We start from the raw sequence: 15,335 nt of genomic DNA, 5'->3' as shown, positions 1-15,335 counted from the left end.
TTCTGGTGGCCTATTTTTAGAAATTTTATTGATGTAGCAATGAAATTCATAGAGGTTACGGAATCGAATTAATCCTGATGACAAAAAATTATTACTTACATTTCAACGGGAAATAACTAAATAAAAATTCCCTAGTAAATTTAATTAGAATAGTACAAATAAGACCCCATAGTCAATTTTCATTACTAAGTGGAATAACTGAAATTTTTTATGTATTTTAAGATTAATGATGACAAAAGACGACCGTGTAAATTTGGAAGATATGTAAACATGTCAAATATCAATTATAATATTGATCTAATAAATGTAAAATATATCAATAAATTTTGAAATTCTATATCGTATTTCGATTTTTTTTAATAATATAATATCTTATTTTTATACCCCCTGATATGCAATGGTTTACAGTACCTATTTAGGGTACTTTTTTTTAATTTTGATAAAATGCTAATCAGAATATAAAAATATCACATTAATTTTCCTCGAATTTTATAGATTTTAATTTTAAACTTGATTTTATTTTAAAAATGTCAGAATATTCTGCTACTTTATAAAATATTAGAAAACATTTTCTATTTAAATTCAAAAATATTCTCTTAAATTCTAGTAAGTCATGGTAGTTTTATTAAAGTAACAAGTTCATTTTTGCAAAAATAATTACTTTTAAAAAACTAACTAGATGTATTTATTGGAATATGCAAAAGTATCTTTTTGCAATTCGTACCTCTTAAATGTGTTAAATATTTATGTATATCTCATTCATTATCTTTATATGATTATTTCCAAAATTTAATAATACTATTAATTATATCTAATTCTTCACGTGTTGTAAAGGCGCCTGCACATTTTTATTTATTCCATTTGCACAATAAAGTTGAGAAGGTTAACCCTACAAATTGATTAAATTACTCTCTAGGCCAATATTGGGAATATATGTATCCAATAATAAGTGGAAATGTATAAAATATCTTATGTAATGAATATTTCAACGAGCTGACGATTTCCAAATTATTATATCAAATTCTGCTGGTTATTTATCCAGAGTTACTATCCTACAATTTTTCAAATCGTTTAGAATTTTTTGAAATCACCCGCTGCAAATTTTTAATTTTCATAAATATGATTTTAAGCTAATAAATATTTTCCCCCTTTGATTAGATTAATTCCGGGTCTCTGATATCGACAATGATTGGATCCCTCATATGCAAAACAAAAAAAGCTTTGATATTTTTATACGTGTTTCTATAAGAAAATCACATTTTTTATAAGTTGATAATATATTGGAATAAAAGTTTTGTTTTAATTATATTATCAATATGCTCTTTTATAATATTATGGGTATATATATTATTCCAATTTTAAAATTATATAATATAATACAAAACATACATAATTTGACACATTTTGATTTGGCACTTATGCGAAATATTTATTATGATGAGATCAGTCGATTAAAATATAGGAAAATGAATTAATTACTATTTGAATTATGGGCGAGAAACATTAGTTCTAATTTCGATTTTGACATATGTCTTTCAATAGCTTCTGATTCACAAGAGTGATGATCTAATATGTACTTTGTCATAAATCCTCTATTACAAAAATTGCAAGTATTTATGGATCTTAAAATATGTGATTGAGCCTTTTTATGTCGGTTAAGATCTGATTGAGTAACTCCGTTGTAATTGCAAATATTACAAGAAAAGCATTTTATACCTGAATTGTAAAAAAATTAGTTAAAATAAATTATATGAATAAATAATATTTATGGTTTAAAAATTAAGGAGATATTTTCACAGTCTATTTATTGAAAAGGAGGTGATCTTTATTAAATAGGATTGACCAATAAAAATGGTCACTTTTGGCGGTGAATCCTCTATAACCTTTAGATATTTTTCAATAAATAACAATTTAACCTTGATGTCGTTTCATGTGAACTTTCAATTGACTACTTGTGCGACTCCAATATCCACAAAATTGACATTTAAATGGTCTTATATCTAAAATATATTTATATACGCATATATTTTACAAAAATATATTTTCTTTTTTAATTCAAATTTAAGAAAGAAATGAGATTTGGGTTTAAGTACAGTTTATGGGCACCTACAAGACCTTGCAATGGGGGAGGGGGGGGGGTACTTAATTTCCTTTTGGATATTTTACGTAATTTGTTTGATGTTTATATTGTAATTTTAAAATTTTATAAAATATTTGATTGTTTTACCCCACCTCCTAAAAATATAACTATATGTTTAAGATATTGGTAATTTATTTTAATATCCTTGAAATTTAGCCCTCATGCCACGACCTCAATGTAACTATGCCGCTGGGCTCCCCGACCAATTTCAATATGGCTACAGCACGGCTTTTCATTTTTTTTTACATTTTTTTTTAAAAATTTAATAAGTTTTTTGCCCCACTCATTATTTAATTATTATTTTTTAATTTATTAAAATTAAAATATGAATTATAGTATGTTATCAAATCGATCACAATTTAATCAGCATATGATTTTCGCGAAATTTAATAATAAAACTAAGATTTTTTTAACCTATATTTGGGCAAAATTTCAACCCGCTAGCTGTTTTATTTTTGGACATATAAATAGTAACATAAAAATAACTTTTTTATGAGTGTCGATTTTTATTTAATTATGATCGATTAAAAAACTACCGCTTTTAAATAATGAATTTAGTATTAAAATAAAGCGCATACTTAATACAGTTAGAAAATAAATTTAAAAAATGTTTTAAATTTTTTTTTATCAAATTTCTTTCTTTCACCCAGAACAATATAAAAAATAAAATTTTAAGCGAATATTAATATCACTATTTAACACGAATAAATTTTTTTAGAGATGTGCCTTTACATCAGGTAAAATCAATGTTAACTAGTAAAATGAGCAATAGTTTTTATAATATAGAAGGTATATTTTATTTTATTCTTTAAAATGATAATAATGATCATATATTATATTTTAAAAATTTCCTATCACGACATTAAATTGCTGACCAGTGAACGAGGCTTTGGTGCGTGGGTTATTGGGCCAGGCTCTGCAGAATCTCATCAAAAAAATAGAGGAGACCAAGGCTAGTAGGTGCAAGGGCTTGTCGGTTAAGCAGATTTTATTTAAAAACCAGACATGGTTGGAAATTCAAATTTAATTATGTATTATATATTTAAATCAATTCGATATGAGCAATAGAAAAGCGAAATAATAAAAAAATTATTAAAAATTTTACACATTTTTTATATTTCAAATAATGTCATATTTTGTTATTTTTTATATGAATTAATTTTATTTAAATGATATATTTATATCTATATAACCCGAGAAAGTAATCGAATAATAATATTAATTATCCTATGGTATACTTAATATAATAATATCTACAAGCCTCGGGTTTAGGGTTTGTTAGTGCAAAAATTCATTTTTACTAAAATCAATCTTGAGAAAAACGGATAAATATTTAAAAATTTTATCAATTTATAAGGTTGGGTAGGTGTTTGGGTTATCTCATGGTATTTTGTAAATTCAAATACGACAATTATTTTCGAATCTATGTTTTTGACAAAAATTGCTCCAACTAGCCCTGGTCTCCTCTATGTTATAGTTTTTTTTTTAAATTGTAATTTCTTTCTATTATCAACAAAGTAGTTATTTCTTAAGCAGGGATTACATTTTATAGGGTTAGGCTAGGTTAAAAAATTAATGGAAAATTTTATATTAATTAAAGTCTTGGTTTTGTGCCCTAAATAATTCTTAAATGTAATTGAATAATAAAAATATTTAGATAATCTATTCAATTTATAAAATTTTTGATATGAATTGGTCCATTAAGATTTTATAAAGGTTATCGCAAATATTTTTTAAAAAAATATATTTTTTAAATTTTATTTCCGAAATTTTGCAAAATTATTTCCTTTAATTTCCCGGCGTGCAGATCTTTAATACTTGAACTTCTAAATTAATACTTTTTCTTTCATTCTTTCATTAAAAAATAACGAAATCGGTTAATAACCTATGCAATATTTTTATGTTAAATTTGTGCAACCCGGCTCAAAGTCTAACCCGCATCCCAAAGCTTCGACTACATGCCAAATATTGAAAACATTGTGATAGGAACTTAAATATAAAATATTGCCCATTTTTTAAACTAGTTTTTATCTATGATCTAAATGCTAATAAACATTTGTATTCATGTTGTATGGTTATAGTAATGTTTGTTTAAAATTTTATTAAAATCGGAGCGATTTTTTTTTCAATATGAGGTTTTTAAATATTTTTCTTAGAGCCAAAAATTTTTTTTTTTAAAATATCAAGTTTACATTTTATTCCAATACTAAATTATTATTAACAATTGTTTTTAAAATCAATATTAATTAAATAAAATACACATAAAAAGGGTCATTTTTCACACTTCCACTCCTGATTTCCAAAAATGTAGCAGCTAATCTGAAATTTTCCCAAATATGAGTTTCACAAACCTAAGTTTGTATACGAATTTATTAGAAATTCAGAGGGTCGTCTAAAAATCATCTTATGCAATATTATTTTAATAAACTCACGAATGCATTAATCCAGTCTATATGTAGCAATGAAATAACGCTTTCTAATAATAATCAAACTAGTTGGTTATGGGCGTTGTTTTATTTTTTTATTATATTTATTTATCAGGGTTGGTCTGGATATTTATATTATATATAATTTAAGGTCTATACCCACCCCGAGTACCCAACCTAATTGAGATTATCCGGATTGGGCTAGCTTTTCAAGGCTACAGATTATAAATATTTTAGAAATTCAATTATGATGTGGCTGGCCATGAAATTTTTTGAGTGCTCAGTAAAAATTAACGAGATAAAAACATTTAATTTTTTATTGTGAATTTTATTTAAAAAAAATTTTAATTTAGAAAATAAAATACAATATATACGATATTAAAGTGGAATATATTTTTAAAAAAACATAAGAATATAATTTTTTTTATATAAATTAAAAAGAACTTAAAAAATAGTAATACATATTATACCCTAGAGAGAGGTTAATGCATAGGAAAATGGAACTGTAGATTTCGAAAGAAATCTGCTGACGAAGGAGGAATTCTTTAGGGTTGCCTGTAATATCAATATGTCTCCCTTTTTGTCTATGGTTTTGACAAAATTAAATACCATCCAAACATGCCTAAGGTGTTAGTAACTATTACTATGAACACTGTGTTTATGAGACCAGCATATTTGTTTTTTTTTGAGGCCTCTGCCTTTTCGATGGCTGAAAATAAGAGGTTAGTCTTCCCTGCAAAAGTGATAAAAGTGTAGTCCCAGGTTAGTGGGAGACCGTGGGTATACCATGTAGGGGTAATAAATATTTTGAGGGCAGCTATAAAATTTTGTTAATAGATTTATAGCGGGTGAAGTTAACATTCGATACTATGATGCAAATGGAGGAGACAACTACATTTCAGCCAAGGCGAAGAGCTATGGGTATGCGTAGTCGTTCACCAGTTATGAGGAGACGGAGATTATGATTTGGGAGGGCTTCCAGCTATTCATAGCAAAAATTTCAAAAAAATAAATGTAAAGCAAAATTATTATTTATAAAATTTCAATCGTGTTCATTTTTTTGTAGTATAAATATTTTTTGCTTTTGCTTTCCTGTTCTCAAAAAAAAATATCTTGCTCCAGTTAGGGCTTGATATATTTACCAAAACTAGATATGGGTTAAGGACTGGTGTGTTTTAAGCTTAAAATATATATGAGATTATTAGGGTTGATAAATTTTGTCGAAACTGAGTACCGGTTATGTGGGCTATTGTTAGTATAAGATGATAGGATTATTATATTACTGAAGCAAAGCTAAGAACTAGTTAGTAAACATTTAAATGTAAAGTATAATTTAAGATTTACCGTGGGTGCATCTCATTTTCTTCTTGAAAAAATTAATTGGAGGTTTTCTTTTGTAATTTTTAATTGTATTTGTCTCAAAATTTAAGTCCAAAGATTTTCCAATATTCATCGATATGCTTTTAGGACAAATAAAATGATTACAAATTAATTTAAACTATAAATTAAAGGTGATAAAGTGTATGAAGATATATAAGGGAAAAAAAAGAATATGATTTATCGAAAGCTACAAAACCGATTTTTAATGCCTTCAAAAGTTGATTTTTAACATATCCAAGGAGAACCTAGCTGGGTTTCATTAGAGGATGGAAAGTTAAGATGATCAATTTATATCCTCAAATTGTTTTATTTAACCTTCAAGATATAGTTTGAATATTTATAAATTTATTTATTTTAAAGTTACCGTTTTTTCTTTAGAAGGGTCTATCTCAATAAGTATATTTCACTGCATGGGCGGACCAATGCCACCCCTGCAAAGCTCTAACCTAACTTTGGGCTCTGGTCAAACTCTTACATCAAATGCTTTTTTATCGGGCCTGGACCGCACTATAAGAGCTAGGCATACTCGAGGCCATATCCGAAATTAATTATTAGAAATATGCTCAAGTAAGTAATGATTAAAAATTAAAAAAAATTTCTAAAATAGAATTCTATAATATGAAAATAATTTATATTATTTAGCTAATTAAATTTTTATCTGTTATGACATGTTTTTGACGTAAAAATTACAATATTTTCACTTAACATTAGGATTATTATCACACTATTCAATTAAATAAAAATACCTAAATCTTGGACAACTAATAAAATGGCCAGAATGGTTCTCTTTATTTAAGAGAAGAAATCCATCTCTAAGATCTTCTGAGGCTATTAGTTTAGCTTAAACTGCTTGTTTTAATCAAGGAGCTGTTCTAAATTTTAATCTATAAGTAACTAATCAGCATGAATTAAGACCTGCAGAGCAAGGCATTCTTGTAACAATGTCGCTGGCTGTTAGCGCATTCCCCCATGTTTATTTTTCTCGGTAAAAAAATTTATAATCATTTTATTAGAGACGGTCCTCAGGGATGTATTGGCGCATCCAACGGATCTGGGTGTATGCAAGAGGATAAATTTATATTTTTAAGTCACATTATTTAATACCAGATGTAGCCAGAAATATAAAATTTGCTAATTTTGGATAATCACATATCCCATCAATCTTATCATGCTCTTCAATATTATATAGGTAATGGATATAATATTTCTCTTCCTCCACACTGTACTCATAAATTCCAACTCTTAGACAGACATACCCCTATAATGAAAATATTCGGAGGAGGATTTTATTCCTTCATCAAATCATGATAGATCGTTTATATTATGAGAAAGTCCTGAACATCCTCTTCCAAAAATGATATTCCTAAATCACCCAGGTCCATCATTTATCCCGGTTCCAATTTTATAATCATAATTCACAAAATAAAGGAACAAGGAAAATAAAGGCTGAGATTTGTACCTCATCCCCATATAAATAGCAGCTTCTATTAAAACGAAAGAATAAAAAATATAAAAAAATACATTGTTAAAAAATTGATAAAAGATGTTTGTTTTATATATGTAAACAGGACTATAAAACTTTTCATAATTTTGAAGATTGGTTTCAATGCATGTAAAGGTTGGGCTGAGGTGCCAAAAAAGATTGTTATTTTATATGTTATAATTGTAAGAATATTATATAAATAAAGTATTATAGTTATATATGAAAATCTGAAGATAATTTTTTCTGTCTCATATGAAGCCTAATAAGCCACGATTAGATTAGCCCCATCCATGATCCGACTAACCACTGGTTCGGGGCTACTAGGTTTAAAAAATGACTTTTACCAATATTTGGAGAAAAAAAAACTAAATATTTAAAAAATATAACAATATTTATTTATAGTTAAGTGTTTAAGGTATCAATTGGTATTTTGAAAGATCATTATTTTCGGGGCTATGATGATTTTGAAAAATATTTTACCTACTAGCCCTGGTCTCTCTATCGATAACATAATAAGAATTATATTTTATTTTAAAATAATTGATTTAAAATATTTGAGGTTTTTTAAAACAAAGGGTGGAATGGTCTTCTAAAATTAATATTTTAACCCTGATATTTTTGACCAAAAGTGTAGTAAGAACCCAATAATAATCAGCTATAGGTAATAGTAACTTCTCCTGTATATAGTGATTTCTTATTGTAAACAGATTTAGTTTGCATTTATATTTTATGCTCTGTATCTGGTATTTATTTATTCTTGTACATATAAAAAACGCCGATAAAATGAGCAATAAAAAAAATGTAAATGCAATATTTTATCGCTGGGAATTTTTGAACGCTTAATATTTATGGGTTATCCGGTCACCAACAGTCAATTTAATGCAACATTTAAAATCAACATCTAACTTGAGTAATGAGATAAAATGATTATCACAGCCTTGAAACCCAATATAGGAACTGTTTTATCCGGGCCTAAACATCTTAATGAGATAAATAATTTGAAGGCAACAAGACCATCCCCTTGCCCAAAAATATTTTTTACGGGTTTTATACCAAGAGTTTACTCGCCCATTTTAAGAAATTTAACCTGCTACCCATTTCATATACTCATCATTTGCTTAAAAGTGTTACCTTGTTTACTTATTTTAAAATATTTATATTTATACTTAAACTTATAAATTATGTTTAATAAATATAGGCCGACCCTGCCTATTTCGCCATTAAAATATTTTAAACTCATCTGTGCCTACTGTAAAAATATTTTTTACCCACCAAACTATTGCTTAATTTTTTAGCACCTTGCCCTTACTTTTTAGCCGGCATTGTAGTCTTTTCAACTTCTATCCCTCTTAGTCAGTCTAAGGCCGCCGCCTTTTTTTAAACAATTCTCAAAATTTTTAGGGGCTGGAGCTCTTGTGCGTTCCTCTTTAATGACGCTATGGATTCTAAGTATGGTTAATCACGTTCCGTCAAATATTATCCCTTCAAGCGCATTCTAAGTTGTCTTTGGAAGTGTCCTTTCAAATTATGGCGTTCCCCGCCTTCTGCTAAATATGCACTCTTTGAACGCGTTTTGTCTCATGAGTAACATTTTAGGGGGCGTTATTAAATGATGAATTGGGCATTTGACTTTCACTACAATATAAACAAGGAAGTATAATCAAGAATGAATTTTGGGTGGATGAAATGGCCAGAGATTTGGACTTAGTTACTATATAGAAGTATAAAATTTTTCATAGTGAAAAATATTATCAGATTGGGGAAGTGAATGTAAGGGAAAATTGCCCATTGTAACTACGTTATTAGATACGGGGCAATGATTACCATATGAGTTTAATGGAGAGTAAAAAACTATGGCCTATAAGAAAAATATATCTAGATAGATGAATACATCAGTTTGATGGATCCTAGATTCACATCTGAAGAAGAATTTGGGTAGAAGTGAGAAATTGGGATATCTGACAAAGATTAGAATTTTTTATTTATTTTTAGCTCTGGTGGTAACTCCTTCACTATCTATCTCCATTACTCTTGCTATTTATTTTTATCTAATTTATATTGTGATCGATTAGTATCAAATCGAAAAATATCCCAATCTTGATCCCACCGGAGTATCAATCTCAATGAATCTCCCACCGGAGTATCGTTATCAAGTCCATTGTAACTTGGTAGACATTGAGCTTGAAGGCCAAGAAATTGTTATTATCTGACCCATGAGTTCAGCTGGCCGTCTTATTTGGTTTATTGGACAAGTATCCTAGCACCCAGCTGTCCAAGCCTGTCGGTGACCGGAGTCGCTTCTCAGCTCAGAAATTTATCATATCATATGTCTATACCCATCCGTCATCAAAGAAAAACTTGAAAATTTTTAGTTCCTTACCAGGATTGAACCTGGGACCTACGGTTTCCAAGCATATATCATACACCACTGGGCCACCCCGGAAATATAGACAAAGATTAGAAATATGTGAATTAAAGAGAGAGACAGATAATATATGCATCATACACCACTGGGCCACCCCGGAAATATAGACAAAGATTAGAAATATGTGAATTAAAGAGAGAGACAGATAATATAATGGGATGGTATTGGTCTAAATTATTAAGCCCAGAAATAAATTGGTGGGGGATATTTCCCAAAAGGGATGATAGAGAAAAAGAAATAAAAATGAATAAATTAGAAAGATGCTCAGAGAGAAGTATACTGCCTGTAGAAGGGGCAAATATTTTTAAACAAGAGGGAATTGGTGAAGAATATATTCCCGTGTATAGTACTGAATAAAAGAAGATGAAAGTCAGGGAATTAGAAAGGGAAATCGGTGAAATTGGATTTCCATTTAGGGGTAAATTGCCAATGAAAGAGGAATAACAAAGAAGGATCATTCAGAAGAACAAAGAATTAGGGCTTTTAAAGGATTTTGAAGTAGAAATAAGGTTAAAAAAAGATTTTGAACCAAAGTATTGTCCAGTGAGAAGAGTACCATATGAATAGAGATATAGGAATTATTAGACAAGTATAGTGAGTGGACTACTCCGCTCCAATAAAGAAACCTAACGGAGATGTGAGATTATGCGCCTATTTTAGAATAATTTTGAATCCTTTGATAATGGAGGTTAAATATCCATTATATGGAATTGAAGAAATTCTAGCGGTATTGAAAGAGGGAAAATATTTTCAAATTAGATTTTTCAAACGGATACTTTACAATTGCCGGTTAGTTTTCAGGCCAGCAGGTAATTAACTTTATCCACGCAAAAGGGGTTGCGTTTTTAAGATTACCGTTTGGTTTAAGTATTTGCTCCGGTATTTCAAAGAACAATGGCTGGAATATTTCAAGGAATAGAAGGAGCATTTTGTAATAAAGATGTTGTATTGGTAATAGGAAAAAATATTAAAGAACATGATGAGAGATTAGAAGTGTTAAAAAGAATAAAAGAGAAGGGTCTGAGAGCAAGTAAAAAGAGGAGTATAGTTTGAGTGAAAAAGGTTGAATATTTAGGACATAAAATAAGAGGAGATGAGGTAGAACCGTTAAATACAATATAAAAAGTATGAAGCAGCCTTTGAACAAAAAGGAAATGCAATCCTTTTTTGTGTATGATAAATTATTATCATAGATTTATAAATTCGTTTGCAGAATTAGTTTCCATTATATCAGTTGGCAAAAAAAGATGTAAGATTTGAATGGAGAATGGAGCAAGATATAAAGAATTGATAGAAGAAAGACAAATTTTAAATTGTTTTGAGAGAGAAAAGGAAGTGATATAAGTAGTGATTGCTTCAATGAAAGGAATTGGAGGAGCTTTATTACAGTTAGTGGATAATTATGAGATACCATTAATATATTTTTCGAGGAAATAAGACGAGCAGATTAGTAATAGAGAAGAAGCGTTAGATGTAATTTTTGGACTAATAAAGTGCAGAAAATATGTTTGGGTAGAAGGTTTACGATATAGACAGACTATAAGCCATTAATATAAGCCATTATAATAAGGTTATTTAAAAAGGAACACATGATGCTATCAACAAGGTTACAAAAATGAAAAATAATGGTAGGGGGGTGTAGAAGTTACGTATAGGAAGGACAGAGAGAATAATCTACCACTCTTCTCTTCCCAAAGATTAGTATTATGGATGGGTAGATACGGATTAATAGAAATAGGCTCAGCATTTATAAGTGAAAAGTTTAGTAAATTTTGAAACGTTTAGGTTTTAGACACATTTTATCACCACCATACTCCAAGTTCCAATGGACAGGTGACGGATGATAGGGTTTGGAAATCGTGGTTAAAGAAGTCAAGAGAAGAAGGGGGAGAAGTATGGATTTTGTGGTTGTATAATATTAATAGTATAAATGATGCAGGCAGAACATTGTCCGAAATGTTTTAAGGGAGAACAAGATTATTTTTAGATACATTAAAGAAGACTGATATGGAACGGATAGAAAGAACGTAGGGTTTATCAATACGCGAAAGGTCTAGCGGTATGGGTAAGAATGTTTACAGGATTAAATAGATGGATAAAAGAAATAATAGATAAAGTGACAGGAATTGGATTTAGTATTGGTTAATTATTATATCTAGGCATGAGGAGAAATTAAGGAGAAGAGGATAAGAAAGGAAGAAGTTAATTAAGCGGTTAGACCAATGGCGAATTATGAAAATTAAAATTAATATTCAAATTCGAAGGAATTTTGTGAATATAAATATAAGTATAATCGTAAGAGTCAATATGAAATTTAATTATTTGATTTAGGAGAATTCGACAGAATAGAATAATTGAATTGATAGCTGGATAAATAAGATAATTCGCGAATAATTCAAAGAAGGATTCAAATTGAACAAGAAAATAAAGTAGGAGAGGTGCAATAGGAATATTCTTTCATAGAAGAATGACTCGAATATTGAAATTATTCTAATTGGAAAAGAAGGAAAGAAAGTAAGAGATGGGGAGAGATAAAAATTCAAAGGAAAGAAGAGGAGAATAGAGGAGGGTAAAAGAATTATCAATGGAATAGGAAGGGAGAAAACATACATAGGAATATATAAGAATTAATAGAAAAAAGAAAACATTAATAAAACTTATATATTATAACTAATTGCATTTAAACGGGACATAGATATAATTGTAACAGTAATCACATATAATTGAACGTAACAACAATACACATAAAAAAGATGATAATTGTAACATGAATTACATATAAACTTAACGGTACATATTTATAAAATTAATCACACACAAAAAAGAAAAAAAAATGTTAGAAAACGTAAAGGAGGATAGGAATAGAATAGATGACCATGGAGGAGTAATGGATTTGATGGTCGAAATTGTATGAAGGATGAGAGGAATCGTAGCATTGGTGTACGAGTACATCATATACAGAGTATTGAAAAAATAACAACCTGGAGAAGAGTGATTTTAAAAAAGCTTGGATTTGGGTAGTGGGGAATTCAATATTGAGAGGTAGAAGGAGAGTTGAGGGGAGCTGATAAAATTAACACAAAGGTTTCACAAGTTAGAGATTGTTGACGATGAGAAAATACGTGAGGTGACGATTAGAAAAAGAGAAAAATAAAGGACTTTGGAAAAAGAAATAATAGCACTTTCATTCATTGATTATTAATTTTTGTTTTTAATTTGAATATATTATTTTGTTTTTGGAAATATGGAATAGGAAATTTTATAGAATTATCAGATAATAAAATAATTATATATATTTATTTGATAATTGTATGATATAGTAAATATTAATAAAAATAATATTACAAATATAGTAATTACATATTCAAAACAAATGTATATAAAGAGAGACCGGGGTTATATTGTCCATAAAAAGTTGAAGCGTAAAAAATAGATGAAGAATTTTCCAATATGTTTAAAAGTAAGAAATTTATATATTAGAAAAAAATCTTCTAGTTTTTTATAAATATAAATTTTAATAAATGAAAACGAATTATAAAAAACACCCGTGGTACCTATTACCCTTTAGCATTGCATATCATAGCTTCTTTATTTTTAGATTTTTTTAAATTTTTTATATAAGAATGTTATTTCTAAGTAAAAAAAGAAATTAAATTGTCAAACATTTTAAATTTACCAGGTTCATCTAATTTATAAAGAACTTTTTGTGTTGTTACACGGCCCAATTTGGGTCGATTTTTTAAAACGGTCCGATATACTGTTATATTCATTACAAAAAATAAGTCAATCATCTTCTTATTGTCATTAGTGACATTAGACAAATTAGTGGCTTCTAATGTTCTTAGTTTTTTATTCAAAATAATCCCTGCTAAAATGGCCCATTCGTATTTCGCAAAACCTGACCCAGGTCTTCACATTTAATTAAAATTTAAATTCAAGATATTAAATTACCATAAATATTGTCAATATTTTTATACATGATCAAATAACTTTAATACTTAGGTAGAATTAATATTTGGATTGAATAACTTTTATAAAAAAATTTGCTTATAAAAATTAAAAAGTTTTTTGACGTGTTAAAATTTGCATTTGCATTTAAAACTTTTCATGAACATATTTCTCGAAATTTTTTTAGAACCATTGAAGCATCTTATAATAAACATTTATTTTTTAAATTTCAAATATTAATAATTATTCATTTTAAAATTATTTGCCAAGAAATTACCACCGGGATAATACTATCCCCGGTCTTCCCTGCAATTATTATTTTTAGGTGATCCACAATTTCATAAACTTATGTAAATAATTTACAAGCAATTGCATAACTCCATATATATAAAGAGAATACATTTCGAAATACTATTTTATTAATGATCTAGAAATTAAAGATAAAACATCAAATAGAATGCTATTATTGATTGGCAAAACTTTTATCTGTTTTAGATTATAATAAAATGCATTGAATATGGAAAATCAGTTTCAAAGATTCTAATTATATTGTAATTTAGCCAGTCCTCTATAATAAATTTGATTGGAGGTCCTCTTCCCTCTTAAAGATATATGGTAGTAAATGGTATCTACCGTTCCCTCTCCGATGTTGTGGATTCTATTTATTCTATCAAACATCAAATACATTTTTTTTAAAACAATTATAATGGTAATTTATAACAACTTTACTTTAATTGAGATTGAACTGAATTGCAATGAATTTCCTTTAAATTGTTTTTCTCTATAATATTATATTTTATCGATATGAGTTTTAAATGAAAATTGTTACCTGCTATGTTACTATATTCATTATCCAATTTAATTTTTTTTTTTTTATTATGTAAGAATGAATTCTTAATAAGGTTATATCCTTTGAATTTTGCTTTTATTGACTTGATTTTACTCCCTTTATTCTTATATTTATTGGAAAATCCAGTTATATCATGATTGTCAATTAATTGACTTTCATTATTAAAATATATGGATGATATAAATTTGTTCCAAATCAGATATTTAAAATTTTGATTATCAGTATTGGTACAAAATACATATCTCATTATTTCAGAATTTAGATGCATCATCAGAGTTTGAAAATCCAGATTATTTTTTATTTCAAAATATGCTTTAATCATGTAATAGTAACTATACCATTTAAAATAATTATATGAAGTGATGTCAGGTATTAATCCTTTATTTGTATTTTCAAAAGAATTGTATACTTCAGAATTAATCAAATCATGGGTATCAAATATTTGAGAATATGTTAAATAATACTTAAATTTCTCTTCTAATATATCGTTAAAATTAAATAGATTATCGTGACTTGACACATAAGTTAAAGTTGAATTATAGTGTAGATTTGGTTGATAATGAATATGGGCTCTTATATTTTTGGTGATATCATTAAATACCTTTAATTGGTTAGAGGAGATTTCGGTATTACCATTAATATTATCTAAATACACTAATCGTTTATCATCATAATCAAAAAAA

General features: G+C 27.8%; 1 protein-coding gene across 1 annotated transcript; it reads right to left on the bottom strand.

Moving 5' to 3' along the window:
• Nucleotides 1-1,452: 1,452 nt before the first annotated feature.
• LOC135930041 (zinc finger protein 64-like) lies at nucleotides 1,453-14,638 on the bottom strand. The gene is made up of 5 exons (XM_065466817.1): nucleotides 14,632-14,638; nucleotides 14,532-14,583; nucleotides 5,911-6,026; nucleotides 1,917-2,000; nucleotides 1,453-1,716 (listed from the first exon to the last, which is right to left on the bottom strand). Exons 3-5 carry the CDS (start codon nucleotides 6,017-6,019, stop codon nucleotides 1,472-1,474), a joined length of 438 nt encoding a protein of 145 aa, XP_065322889.1. The 5' UTR covers nucleotides 6,020-6,026; nucleotides 14,532-14,583; nucleotides 14,632-14,638; the 3' UTR covers nucleotides 1,453-1,471.
• Nucleotides 14,639-15,335: the final 697 nt, after the last annotated feature.

Source organism: Gordionus sp. m RMFG-2023, chromosome 5 (genome assembly GCF_954871325.1).
Source record: "Gordionus sp. m RMFG-2023 chromosome 5, tfGorSpeb1-WG-v2, whole genome shotgun sequence".
NCBI classification, from domain to species: domain Eukaryota; kingdom Metazoa; phylum Nematomorpha; class Gordioida; order Chordodea; family Parachordodidae; genus Gordionus; species Gordionus sp. m RMFG-2023.
This window is presented reverse-complemented; position numbering and strand designations above follow the sequence as displayed.

Excerpts from the sequence above, each read along its gene's own strand:
- LOC135930041 (XM_065466817.1), bottom strand. The coding sequence starts at position 6,019 with ATGAATATTGGAAAATCTTTGGACTTAAATTTTGAGACAAATACAATT. Across the intron at positions 2,001-5,910 it reads GAAAATGAGATGCACCCACG|ATATAAGACCATTTAAATGT; the intron begins GTAAATCTTAAA and ends AATATATTTTAG. Across the intron at positions 1,717-1,916 it reads TCACATGAAACGACATCAAG|GTATAAAATGCTTTTCTTGT; the intron begins GTTAAATTGTTA and ends TTTACAATTCAG.